At 43.3% G+C, this 14,241-nt stretch overlaps 1 protein-coding gene across 7 annotated transcripts in view; it reads right to left on the minus strand.

The window, feature by feature from the left end:
• The window catches only part of NRK (Nik related kinase), a 92,041-nt gene that overhangs the window by 59,141 nt on the left and 18,659 nt on the right, over positions 1 to 14,241 (minus strand). For all 7 annotated transcript variants that reach the window (XM_048318453.1, XM_048318452.1, XM_048318451.1 and 4 more), the window contains one exon: positions 1,759 to 1,815. In XM_048318453.1, coding sequence (XP_048174410.1) covers positions 1,759 to 1,815 — 57 coding nt within the window. The remainder of the gene's footprint in view (positions 1 to 1,758; positions 1,816 to 14,241) is intronic.

Consider the following 14,241-nt stretch of genomic DNA (forward strand, 5'->3'; position numbering starts at 1 on the left):
ATGGGACAGGTTCCCCAGTATGATGCTGGCTCTGTCACCTGCAGCAAATCAGACCTAAACAGCTGCGTTTTGTTCTCAGAATCCTGCAAGTCTACTAAGGTGATTCCTGAAGTGGAACCACATAGTTGTCCTCTATTTAAATTTTGTTTCCATGTAAGTAGACATTACTGGATGCTACAGTTTGTTGCTTGCATACAAGACTGTTATGTATAGCAAAAGGAAAGAAATCTTTCCAAGGTTCCCTTCCTGCAGTCTTTTCTTCAATTGTTTCATCAAGGAAAGGACTGTCACTGGTGTTAACATGACAGCCCACAAGTGACACCTTTAACCAGTCCTCACACACTGTTGACTGACCCAGCAAAACAGCTCTGGATAACTTCTGAGTCTGTGCCAGGATCCATCCTATCAGCTCCTCTGTCAAGGCAGGGAGGTGCTCTCAACTCAGGAATCTATCATCCAAATCCCATCTGCTCTCCCTTCCAAAATCCAGCAGCCTCACATTTGGTGACTGTCATTTTTTAAAGCCAAAGCACCTGAGGATATATGTACCTACAGACCTAAAAGCAGAAATCAAATGTAGCACTCATTTAAAAAAAAAGCACCCTCCTCAGTACAAAACTGGCAATTCAACCACACGCACCTATTGTACGAACAGCAGCCATGGTCAAACCAGCCCTTAGATGTGCTTTGTACACTACAGTAGCATCCAAATTCAGATCACTTGCTGCTCCGGGCTGGATTTTCACACCATCAACAGAGAGAACTGTTCTGGACCTGCTCTACGTGACAGGACCAACACAGACACCAACTTGGTCTGCGGCCTTCCAAGACAATCAAAAGACACATGAAAATGGCAAGCAAGGCTTGCTTGTGCTTGCCCAAACACCACATGTAGATGACTGGCAGACCTGGCCCAGAAGATTCAGAGGATTTGGCCTGTTTTTTTTTTAATTTCAGATGATAACCCTTCCGTAATATCGCAAGAGGAGCTGGATTTCTGTTCTCCATATCCACATTGCCAGAGTGACAGAGCAGGGAGCTGATCTTCAGTGAGTCTAAGTGCATCCTACCAAATCAGACTTCTAGGAAACTCAAGAGGAAGAAGCAGGGAGTCTCCCCAGCCTTCCTGGGGCTCAGGCTAATGTAGTGTCAAGGAGGCAAGCTGCTCCACTACTGGCTATGCTCTTAAAAGCACACAAAACCCAGTATTAGCAACATTTTCAACACCCTGTTTCAGCACTGACACCTGTTTACAAATGTGAGTAGGGACAGTGCCAGTTAAACTGTCTCCTTCCCTCAATGGTCAAATCACAATAAAAAAGCACTGCATTTGCATTTCTAACACGTTCCTGCTTGCTGGCTGTCAGGGCACTTCTCTGAGGAACAGCTTGCATGCAAGGCGATAGGATGTGATGAAACACAGCAAAGGCGGTGCAGAGCTACAGGAAATCTTTTAATTGCTATCTCTGACAGCAGATAATCAACTAGAAATAAGCAGGAATTGACTTCTTGTCTTTCATATTATTGACCACCAAAATATATGGCAACACACTCCCTTATTGCTTTGTCATCACTGATCAGCCACACTTAAAAAATATGGTTAACATCACTCAGTACTTCATAAGACACAAACCAGTGCTCAGAAACCATGATTTATACCAGTGGATCTTCTTTCATGAGCTGTCCACCTTCTCATGATCTGATTATTTATTTTTCCTTGCAGCTTAACAATGACCTTATTTTTGGTTTTGTACTCACCTCAGTAACATTCATCACTTTGACTGCTGCCAGCTGCCCAGTCTTAACATGGCGACCCTGTTAAAATAATAGAAGACACTAAGTAAAACATATAGGCAAACTATGAATACAACAAATTAGGCATGTAACAACTACATTTGACTAATTGCTTTGAATCACGTTCAAGGCAATGTTCTAGTTGAAGGTGTCCCTGCTGCTTGCAAGGGGGTTGGACTTTTAAAGGTCTTTTGTGACCTTTGAAAGACCCCTTCCAGCCTAAACTGTTCTATGATTCTATGTACCAAACAACCTTCCAGCGACATAAAACTACCAAGGTGAAGTTTGGTGATGTGCTACCAGAGCCACACCCTTACTGTACTCTAACAGCTACCTCTACGGGGTTGAACTTCCCTTTAGCACAAAGGAAGCAGCAATGCTGGGAGACCTCTGTTCTCACAGCACAACATGGCACAAGCTTATGGGTCTCCAACTAACTTCTGTTCAACAAGTGATGCCAGCCCTCAAGCCTCCTCTTCTAGGAAATCTCAGCACAGTCCCAGAATGTCTGAACAAGAGCCATGTTCTTGTCCTGCCATCCATGGCTGAGGCATGCTGAGGAAGCTGGAAGGCATTGGGCAGTTGGCTCTGCCCCCACCTTGATCCCAGACATGTCCTGGCACACCTCAGGGCAAAGACAAAACTCTGGGTTCCAGTACATCAATCAATCTGGCAACCTGTATGTGGCTGCCAAGAAACTAAAGTTTTATGCATGTTTTTGCCTTTTTTTTTTAATGCTTTTTACTTCAAAATGCTTAGTTTTTATGATTCTTACTTCAGCTGAGTTAACTGTATCTCAGCTACTTCACCAAAAGCATGCAGGAGCTTTGAATTTAAAAATGTCATCTGTGGTGGTGGGGAGAAACTAAACCAGGACTTTGACTGTGTGGGTGCCTACACATAAACACAGTTTATTATGAAATGCCCACACCCCATAGTCACTTTTAAACAACAGACAACTGGTAACTTCAGACTAGGTAATAGGCTTGGTTTTGAAAATACAGTGAGGTAAAGGGAGGTAACAGGAAACAAATCTATTAAAAGAGCAAACTTGTTACTGAGACTGACAAAATGTGATTCACAAGAACATGCATCATGAACACAACCATGAAACTTGCTGTCAGTTGCAGTTTCTTGCTTTGGTTCGGTCAAAGTTGCTCAAGAGATACCACAGATGAAGTCTTTTACCATGATAACCAGCACTGACCTCACACTGGAAGATAGTATCAAAAGATTTGAATGAACAGTGGGTTTGCTATACATCCTAATTACTCACGTCCATCAAATGTTCAGAAATGGGTTTGAAGCTTTGAGACTGCAATTTTATTCCTGAAGTAGAAGTGCCTGTGAAGCTGTATATCGAAATAACTGACACCAGTTAAGGAAGCCACTGAAAATCAGGAAATCAAATATGAAATGCTGCAGTTTGCAGATAAAATGATTTGCAGGTGCAAATTTACACCTGCAAAATTAAAATCTGGGTTGATGTAATTTTAAAACTCAGGTCCTATCTGCACAAAAGTGCACACAAATGTTATTTCTAAGACTAAGGAATTTTGCATCAAAGAAAAATGATTCCTCATTCTCAGGCAATATGTCACAGTCATGTTTTCTTTTACAAAAAATGAAATCTTGCTGAGTTTTTTGCATATTTAGAAGTGTCCTCTTTCCATGGAAGCATACCTGGGATTGCAAAGCATTTTCTCATGAAGTAGAATGATAGAATTTACTTATCACACAGACCTCAGGAGGAAGACAAATAGGGCACACTCTCCCCAGGCCACACATGACTTGGTGGGTGAGTGTGGATGGGCAGTGACCAGTGCCAGCCTGAAAGACGCTGGTGCTGGGTCAGCAACCCAGGTCAGCAAGTTTGTTCTGCACAGCCACAGCTCCTCTCTTGGAGCCATTGTCTGCAAAGGTTCCCATTTACATTTATATTAAATTTCTTGGTGAGAGGGCCTTCCCCAAAGCACAGCCACCCTGTCTTCACCCCAGAGTTTGTCTGGAGACAAGCATGATGGTAACTCCATGCCTCTGGACCCCACACACCAGGTGACAAGCCCATGGAAAAGAGGAGTCTCCCCTGGACTGCTATAGATTCTGCAAAGGATGGCACCAAGAACTAACACTGATTTTCATCACTGTAGTGAAGCATGGAAACCTGCTTCTTCATTGAAAAAAAATAAATCAATCAGTACTAGGCTAACACTGCACTTGAATATTCATCAGAATAAGGAAGAGGGAAAGGCTCGGCATTCAGTCCTGGTTTTGAAGCATAACTCCTGGTCAAATTGTCCCTCTGTATAACAGATACTGGTTATTTGGCTGCCACAGTTATTTCCACTGTATGCAAAACCTGCTGCTCTCACTTACTCTTATCACTATAAATGTGAATACTAAATCCCCCTCAAAAAGGTTTGGAAACTCATTAGTACTTATGGGAAAGAAAACAGCAAGTCCTTTTGCTTTGTGGGTTGTGATTCACCTTTGCTCAAAAAATGTGTCCCTGTTAACTAAGATGCACAGCTCAATCTTGCTCTTGCATTAAGGCACAGACTATGACTGTGCTGGCAGTTCAGAACAGAAGTCACAGATTTCTCAATATTGGTCTTTTAAACTGTTTTGAGTTAATTTTCCTTAACACCTCTAAAAGCAGTAAACATCCTGAACCCAGCCCTGCGCTTCTTGTTAAGAGATAGAGAGTAATGCCTTAGCAAGGCAAGGTTTCAGTGCTGGTCCCTTATTTTTTTCGTTTATCAATAAATCTCAGAGGTTAGCCAGAGTTCATGGAAACTCTCACAGTGCTGCTTCTGCTGAAGCCACAAGTTGAGCATGTGTGAATTGTCTTGAGAAAAGTGGTGTTTTGATTTTCTTTAAAGCTTCTAGGAGCAAACTGGCTGTTTTAACTCTTTCACAACCTAACGAGATCAACTGATTCACTTACTTCTTGTGACAGACATGCGGTAGTTCATCCTTATTAATTTAATCTGAAATGGGAAGAAGAAGGAGAGGCATTGCCCTCCCAGCCCTCTGTTCACTCTGCCACTGCCCATCCTCTCCAGATCATTAGAGTTCAGCCTGTTGTGATTCAAGATCCTCCACTGCACATTTCCCCAGAAACTGGCCAGAAGGCTGGAATGGTCTGTGGGCTGGTTGCCCTAATAAAAGGTTTCATCTTTCACCCAAATGCTCAGTATAACAGCAGGTTTCAGCTCTGGAGAACATAGTAGCCAAAACACCCAACAGTCATTTGCAACACCCATACTCCTATCCAGGAGTACAACATCAAACTCCATCGAGCTCATACAGAGCTTAGACACAATTCTGAGACTCAACAACTTTCTAAAACTGAAGTCCACCCTTCATTTTGATGAGGTAACCCAGTAGGAAAAAATTCTCCCATTAGCTCTGAATCCCGCTAAATTCCTGGTCTCCTCCAGAAAATAATTCCGCATAACATCCGCTGTAGTTGCCAGTTAGTCCCTACAGAAACATTCAGCAAACCTGGAGCCAGCACACACATTTTTGAAATCTACAGACTGCTCATTGCAGCCGGACTTGTGGGAGATGCTTTATGCCAAAGATCTGGTTCTGATGAGCTCCAACCAGGTATCTCTGCAGGGAGAGATACATGGAATAGGGCAGATCGCGCAGTGTTATTTCTGTTGGACGTGTATGTATCTTTTCACCTCAGATAAAGCAACCACTTATCCACACCCTCTACTAAGGGTCAAGATATGTACTTTTCTGTTTGCATCAAACAAGAGTGTCAACATCAGCAGCCAGCTATTAGCTGATAAAGGGGCTTTACATGAATTAAGTGTATTTACAAAATTATGCGTTCGGTCACGTAGAACACCTTGTCCTGTTAGGTTCCAATAAAAATTTTGGACAGTCCCTGGCTTGGGCTGTGATTACAAGAAGAGACCCAAGGTCCCAATGAGATTATAAGGTTTCAAGTCATATGCAGAGAGCTTGGTTTAACAGCTTCCCTCCTAGATCCTGCACATATCTCTCTTCCTGGGGGTGGGAAACAGCTTCCATCAGCTTCTCTCCCCACTTGGGACTTGACAGTTTTGGAGTGGACAATTGCAAGTCCAGACAGCAGAAGCCAGTTGTCCAGCTAAGTGCTGCACGCTGCGCCAAGGCAGTCCACAGCAGTCCTGTCACAGGCTTCCTTTCTGTCAACAGGCACTCATTAATGTTCACGTGTTTCTGGGTCTGTCAGATGAAGCTGTAACTTGTAACTGCAGCAGGAAAAAGTGCATGAGACGGGCAGGGACTACCTGCTGCAGGACATCAAGGCAGCACAGAGCTGGTGGGTTTGACCACACAGAAGTCCTTGCTCTTGCCCATGTCCTGTCTGCAACCAGAAGCACCACCTCACTTGTCTCTCCCCTAAAAAGCAGGGATTTCAGAGATGCTGTCAAGTGCCTGCGTGCAGAGACACCTCCCAAAAACCAGAAGACCCGGACACTTCCCAGTTTGCACCTCTGTGTCCTCCTGAAGGGCCATTTCATACCGAACACACTCTGCTATCAGGCACAGACACAACCAGCTCACAGCATTAGCACAAGGGTATGGGACTCCTGGGTGACCCATCACAGTGCTGCCTACCTGTGTAATCCCAAAAGCTGATATACACCACAACTTTAACTCTTGGGACCTTCTCTGGATCTTCAAGGTTTGCATTTTAAAGCAAGATGTGGCTGTTGGAGGTGTGGACCTTTGTAGGCCAGAGATCTTTCTCAACCAGAAGCATTCCTTATCGGATAACAGATGTAGCTCACTGCCACCCACCCTTTGGGAGCAAGGTGAAGGCACAGCTGTGTCGCTGCAAGCTCTCACTGAAAGTGAACTCAAGCAAGCAGATTTCCTGTTAAAAACACACTGATGAACTCTGAAGTTTGAGCCCATCTTGGGTAAATCTGTGCGGCCCTAGAGTTACTGGCAGCTTGCCAGCTCTGCCTTGTGGGATTGGTATCCACCGTTTTGCCCCTCTCCTCTCCGCCCTTTCCATCCTGCTAATACAAGAAAAGCCTTTAAGAGATTATGAACTGAGTGAACAATGCTCTGCATAGGAATCCAGGAAACCCTATGTCCTATTCCACGTGACCTGAACAAAGTCACGATCCTTCTGTTTCCCTTTCCACCCGCATACGACTTTTCTACTCAGACCCAGTTCTTTAGGAGGGACGAGCGATGTTTGGTAATCCCAGCCCCAGAGCCACTGGGAACACAAGCTCTGCCTGTTTACACCGCAGATAGGCAGGAGCAGCCTCCCATGCAGCTGCAGCGTGCTCCCCAGTGGGTCAGCATGGCAGAGAGGAGAACCCCAAAACCAGAAAACCGGCAGCTATGCTGCTCCTATGCTGCAGCTTAGACACAGCCACCGTTCTACAGCAAAAGGCTGCTCATACAGACATCCTGCCATCCCTCAGGGTCTTCATGATGTAAACAAGTGGTCAGGGCTTGCACACCTGGGGCTGTGTCACCTGAGAAGACCGTTTTTAGGTGAGCTCTATCAGCAAGAGTAGTCCATACGTTTCAATTCAGCAATTGCAACCATGTGAGACAACCCACTGTAGTCGTGGTTGGAGCTCTTCAGTTAAAAATATAGCAGTAATGCAAAACTTGAAAGGACAGGATTATATTCCAAGGAAGAAGTAATCAAGAGCTTACAGCTTGTTTTTGTTAGATAGCAGCCCAAGGCAAAGTTCAGGGTCAGTCATGCACTGAATACTAGCACTGGATTTCATGAACAATCCATTTCATTGTAGGCTATGACGTATTCCACGTCAACTCTGATAGTTTAAAAACCCCAAAAACACAAACAAACCCGCAAAACCCCCAAACCACAACCACCTTGGACAGATGAATACTAGTTTCATAAAGTCTTATTTTTTTTTTCTAACCCCCCACAAAGAGCTTGGGACACCAGCCAGGTGGGAACACAGCTATTGTTTTGATTACCGCTTCATCCTTTTAATCACACAACTCAGGCTGCAGAAGGCCTACATTGATTGATATTAAAAAGCTTTGGTAGCACTTTTGTCACATCAGCTCTGGATGTCTGTTGTATTTCAGGGCTGTAAATCAAAGAATTGTATTCCCCTAGAGCATTTCTTTTCTTCTTTGTCATCCTGGGAGATGCTGAGATTTCGGAAGCTGTTCCAGGTCACTTCTAGGCCAGCTCTCACCTCCATCTCCCAGCTGGAGCACACCCTTCTTTCCTTTAAAGTGACTGCTTTCATGCCAGCAGCGCAGGATGCAGGGACTGCCATAAAACCACAATTCAGCTGCAGTGCCTCAGTGCTGATGTGGATGCAACACGTTTGCCCTTTCACCCCCACATCTGCCACACAATTTCCAGACAGTCCCAGGTTTCATCCAACACCACTTGGGCGGTATAGCCAAATACTGTGTTTCCTCTTCCCTATGCTCCTTTAACACACTCTGGATAGCTTTGCTGCCATTAACTGTGCTAATAGGTGGAAGAGCACACAGCAGACTCAGCACCAGCTCCTGAGATCAACACAAGGCAACACAAAAGTCCTTTGTTGCTCTCAGACAATCCAACATTAGACACCACCAGGCACAGTCCCCCATGTTGGAATAGGACTGCCTGGAAGACTCCAACTTAACACTGCCTTCAGAGCCAAACCTAAATGTTTCCTGCCAGGGAAACATAAGCACATCACCTAAACACTTCAAAATATCACCCTTGTCACTGCTGGTCATTGGTGAACAACATAAATAGTAACACACTGTAGATAATCAACACATGCTCTTCAAAGTTTATGTTGTATTGGTCTTTTTTTCTCCTATATGCTTAACCCCACTATGATTAGTTGTGTTCTAAGAAGTCAGCCAGAATTTATCACTTTAGGTATAGACCATGCCAATAAGTCAAATGTTATTTCACATTTGATTTGGGTTGCAAAATATCAGTACTAAACCGTAATATGTCTGCATGTAGATATATAAAGAATGAAAGTTAGTTAATAACATTCAGTGCTCTTTAAGACAAGGGCTGCTACATTAATGAAGAAATATTAGGGATATATACGATTTACAAAGGGATTTAAAATTTTTTAAAAACTCTAAAATGTTACACTGCATTCCAAAAAAAAAAAATTTTGTTAAGTTTATCAAATTTATATAGTAAAAATGGCTTGAATATTCAGTGAAAAACAAATTCCATCCCTAGCAAACACCACCATCCTATTTCTGTGCAGAACAGGTCATTTTATCCCTCCTATTGATTTTTTCTCCCTCCTCGTATCAGGAGTGGCAACATATTTACACTCACTCAAAGTGAAAATATTAGTTTTATTAATTTTTCCAAATGAAGTTTTAGATGTTTCAGGGATAAAACGTATAAAAAGAAAATCAGGAATTTCTCTCAGGGCCCCTATTTGTTACACATGTTTAAAGAAACAAAACAAAATACCACTGAAGATAACTAAGTTGGCAGTTGCATAGGAGAACTTCCTATATACTAAAATAGCAACACATTAGCCAAGAGAAGAGATTAGAAAATATAACTTCCACCAGTCACTTAAAATTCTACCCACGTCCACATTGTCTAGAAGGGAGGGATAGATAAGGGTCATTTCAACAGTACCAGATCAGATCACCTTGATCTCTGGAGGAAAACAACAGTTTTTCATCCCCACTGCAAATGTCTGTACCACAACCCTCATGAACTGTAAAACCCAAGAGGCACCAGAAGCAGTTTTTCCTGTCCAGGTTTTTTTCTATCTTTTCAGTTCCTATTTCCTCCCATTGTATGAGTGGAAACACAGATTGTTTGCTTTGCCTAATGTCTGTCTGTGTCTGACTGCAGAGCAGTGGGAAAAGAAAATGAAACAAAGGAACAAATTCAATCTCTTTCACAAACACATATTTGAATATCTGCATTTTTTGCAATATCAGTATGTTCACTTGATCATATTACCATCCTCATGCAAAACACAAACCACTCAAGGCTACTGCATACTTGTATGAGAATGGACTAGGGACTGATCTTTTGGGATATTGAAACCTGCTCCCAAATGGGCCATTCTCACTGTGATCAGCAAGATCAAGTAAAGCACCAAGCTCTTTTGAAAATACCATTCTAGTCATAATACAAAGAGGTTTGTCCTCTACTTATTTGAAATAAGTGGTGTCTGTAGCAGAACATCCCATGTAATCTTCTGCAGCTCCATGCTCATTTGGAGGGAAGCACCCATTCCTGTGGCTTCTCCTTGCTCAGCTAACATGTAGACATGATGTTTTAGATCTCCAACTGCTACTTAAAGTTTCTGAACAATGTGAACAATGTGCAAGAAAGAAGAGCAGGAACACTTCTCCTAGGACACGTAAAACCAGGGTGGCCTGTTAGGGGTGTCAGTGGGAAATTGAGAGCTGCAGCACATAGAGCACCTTGGAGAAACAACCTTCAGCTGCCACACTCGGCGTCAACCTGGCTGGGGGTCACAGGGTTACTGGAGGCAGAGCTGCTCCTGGTGTAGGACCAAACTCCCACTGACTTTGATTTGGTCCAATTTCTATCTGGTGATACTTCAGTAGCATCTGAGGGGATGACAGACACTGAAGCTCCAGCTCTCCTCTGTTCAAAAGTCATTCAGGTGCTTGAGTTTAGCAGGAACTGCAAGGCCCCTGAGTGGAAATTGCTGCCAACAAGGAAAGAAAAGCAACATTTTGGGGCCATATGTGGGTCAAGTAACTCAGACAGCAGCACAGTGAATAGGAGGAGAGGTCTGAGAAACAGGTTGTGCAGTTATCCCGTTTTCCTCACACTCCACTTATTGGGACATAAAGACTGATTTTGTTGAGCCTAAATACCAGTATTTGCACATGTAACAGCTTCAACAGCCTTGCTTTTCATCCTGGTCTTTGGCATTTGTCACACCCCTTCATATTTGTTGAAACACTCTCAAGTTTCCAGCCTCGGACCCCCATCAGGGCTTGCTAACCCTGTCAGGGGCACAGAGACTCTGCAAACACAGGTGGCTTTTCTTTTCCCGTGCAAGTTCTGGCTTAGGAGCACTGCGCTGGTGAGGTGTTCAGGACAGCACAGGGCAGTAGGGATGCAGGGCAGTGGAGATATGGGGTATTTGAAGCCCCAGGGCTCCTCTTTTTTTGAACAGGAGGGTTGGAACACCCCTGGCACAGAGCCAGTCCCACAGAGCACTTGGGAGCCCAGTGGTGATTTATGACAGCAAAGGTCTGCTGCACCGGAAGTCTATTTATCCAGAAAAATAAACAATTTCAGGAAAGTCTCAGCCTTTGGAAAGCTCTCACTCTGCAGGACAGGGGTTGCTGAGAAGCTAAGTCTGGGGTGAGATACAAATCCCTCCACCCCAGTGAATTTTTGCTGCCTGACTCATATTCATCCATTTACAGAAATACAGGGTGCTAGAGAAAACCTGTTCATAGCACATCTCTGCTGGATAAGGTCGCAAGCAGCTAAATGTGTCCTGCCAGCCCCATCCTGATGCAAGGAAGTCAGGGCTGGACTGCAGGAGGTCAGCTGATGGGTGGCCAGATTTTTGGAGCAAGAATCCCTCACAGGAAGGTTTTTTGGCTCACCATCGCTACAAAGCTATGAAGGATAAGCCGCACACAGGAATTACAAACCTCATGTTAGGAGAAGTAAACTTTTACCTTTTTAAGTAATGTAGCTTTATTAGCCTCCTATCCCACATAAACACAACCTTGTGTACACATTAAGCTCTTAGCAATTATATCACTGAATTTTTAAAGATCCTTCAGCATTCTTGTGAACAGCAACTGTAATGTAGTTGAATTTTCTTTTGCATATAATACAGAACATGGACAAGGCTTTGCACAGGTTAAAACTGTGTTGTTGGGTTTTTTAAAAATGGCTTTGAGGCAGGCAGGGTACACAGCTGCAAGTTCCAGCCTAAATGATGACAGAGCTACAACAACCTTAAGGGTGATTTCCTTCTCCATTCCAATTCTGCTGGTGTTTTTCTCACACAGATCGCAATACCATGCAGGTATGCACCTCTGCAGATGCCTGTGTACAGCACACACAGTATAGGACAGCCTGGTACTAAAAACTGGCATTAACAGGGTTTCTCTTACAGTCTCAGAGTCTTGCTTTCAGCATTTCTTGGCCAATACACTCCCTATGACTGTTCACCTGAGGTGAATCCTGAAATCAAAACCTCTGCTGACTAATACCATCAAGTTCAGAAGATCTGAGGTTTGCTTTTGGAAAGGTCATATTCTTTACACACACACCAAAGTCTTCGCAGGGCATTTAACTGAGGGAAGAAAAAAGAGCATCTACTCTCAGTGTCCTTTCATTTGGCTCTATCTGGTGAATCCTCTCCAAAAATTAAAAGGGAGTTAATGAACACAATTAGTCTGTGAAAAAACACAATACTCCAGATTTCTGAATGATTTCTGTAAGAGATGAGCTACATGGCACTGATCTCACAGCAGTAGTCAATTCCCATTTCCTTCCAAAATCCTATTGGCCAGATGGTCCACAAAACTCAAGGGAAAATTACTTAAATGTTTGGAAGGGCTTTCAACATTAAGTTAGTCTCCAAAATGAAACTAGACTACCCTTCTAATTAGTCTTACAAGTGAAGTATACCTTGCTTTTCTAATGAATTTAAAACAGAGAGGCGATTCCAAGTTCAAAACAAAAAAACCCCTGAATTAATGAAGAGCCTTGGTGTTATTTTTTTCTAAACTGATCTAATCAGCTTTGTACAGCAGAAGCCTGGCTGGCAAAGGTTCTCTCAAGCAAACTACAGGTCAGATGCACAGTAATAGTTCCTGAACAGCTACAAGCAGTTACTGTTCAATGCTGTATCTTCTCAATTTCTGTATTACTTGTAGAGATTGAAGTCAATCACAGCAGGAGAGAAATGAACAGTGAGCTCTTGAGAGGAAGAAAGAAAGAAATACCCCTGGAGAATAACTTCAAGAAAATGGCTAAACACACATTACAGCTGAAGAACCGCAGAGCCTTAAGCAATGCAGCTCAGCATAATTACCAGCACACATGAAGAAAAAGCAGCAATGAATCACTGGAAGAACAGGTCACAAGAGGTACCAATAGTTTCCTGAAATTAACCACTGAACAGCCTTATTGGATTTTCAAACTCTCATCTCTTTGTCTTGCCCTGTTTAAACAAGCCAAGTTCATTTTGTACAGGGCAAGATGAAGCAGTGAACTACACAGTGAACTGTGTGTGGGTGAAACAACACCAGAGTCCCAGCACATGCTGGGGACCCCCTGCCCTCCTCCCATGCACTGCTGGCTGCACCTCCCAGACGTTCCCTGCAGCACTTCTCACCAACAGCTGATCATGAATTGTCCCAACACTAAGGTTCTCACACACACTTCTGGCTCCACTGATGTCAACCAGACAATCTTAATGATTCTATATCCAAAGGAATTTCTTCTGTTGAGTTCATTAGATCTGAATTTGTCTCATAAAGAGTCAAATTTCTCAAACAAAACAAACCTCACTTTACAATGAAAAAACAAAGTGTATTTTCAATGGTTTCTCTGTTGGAAAAGGTGCAATTGCACAGATCCTCTCAGGTTTGAGCCAGCACTTGTGAGGCAAGCAATAAACCTAAGCCACTGCTGCATTGTGTCCACTTGTGTAAAAGCATCTCTGACAAGCAACTGCAGGGCTGCCACCCAAAGTTCACAGCTGACAGGAAGTGAGGCTCACCATAAAACTACAAATAAAGGCCAGATGGAAACAGAGAACACTCACTACTCTGACTCACACATTCACATTCACAGGCATAGGGATTCGACGGGATTGCCCTCACTCAGGATTTGTCAGCTGGTGTGTCACGTGAAGCTTTCACATGCAGCAATGGGAAACTGTGAACTTCTTACATAGCAAATACAACAGGGCCCAGGTACTACAGACAAAAGGGCATGCACAGAAACAAATATAGAAATATTCAAAACTGAAACACTGAAATCCCCTGGCCTAGCCCAAGGTACCACAAATGTCAGTGAAGCTGCACCAGAACCCTTCTCATGATTGAGTCTCAAAGCCATTTTCCAAGCTCTGAACTCTGTGTGCTTCCTTTACCTTGTAACAGCAATAGCCTGTCCAACCAGCTGCATCACATCTACAGCAGCTGTCAAGAAAGACAAAATCAAAACAGCAAAACAACCTCAACATTCCACAAGGCATCCAGCTAATGCCAGCAACTTGCTGGCTTACATCTATAATATGAACTTTAAAAACAAGCATTTCTGCTTTAACATCTAGTACTCACTTTAAAAATTTACTTTAAAAGTTTAACCATCCACAAGTTTCCAAAAAGCTTCCTTTTGCAGCTCCTTTGCATATTCCATCATCTACATCCAGATGCCAATATACACCACCAAGAGCTCATTGCTGCTTTGGATAAATATGGTAT

The sequence above is a fragment of the Corvus hawaiiensis genome, chromosome 14, assembly GCF_020740725.1.
Source record: "Corvus hawaiiensis isolate bCorHaw1 chromosome 14, bCorHaw1.pri.cur, whole genome shotgun sequence".
NCBI classification, from domain to species: domain Eukaryota; kingdom Metazoa; phylum Chordata; class Aves; order Passeriformes; family Corvidae; genus Corvus; species Corvus hawaiiensis.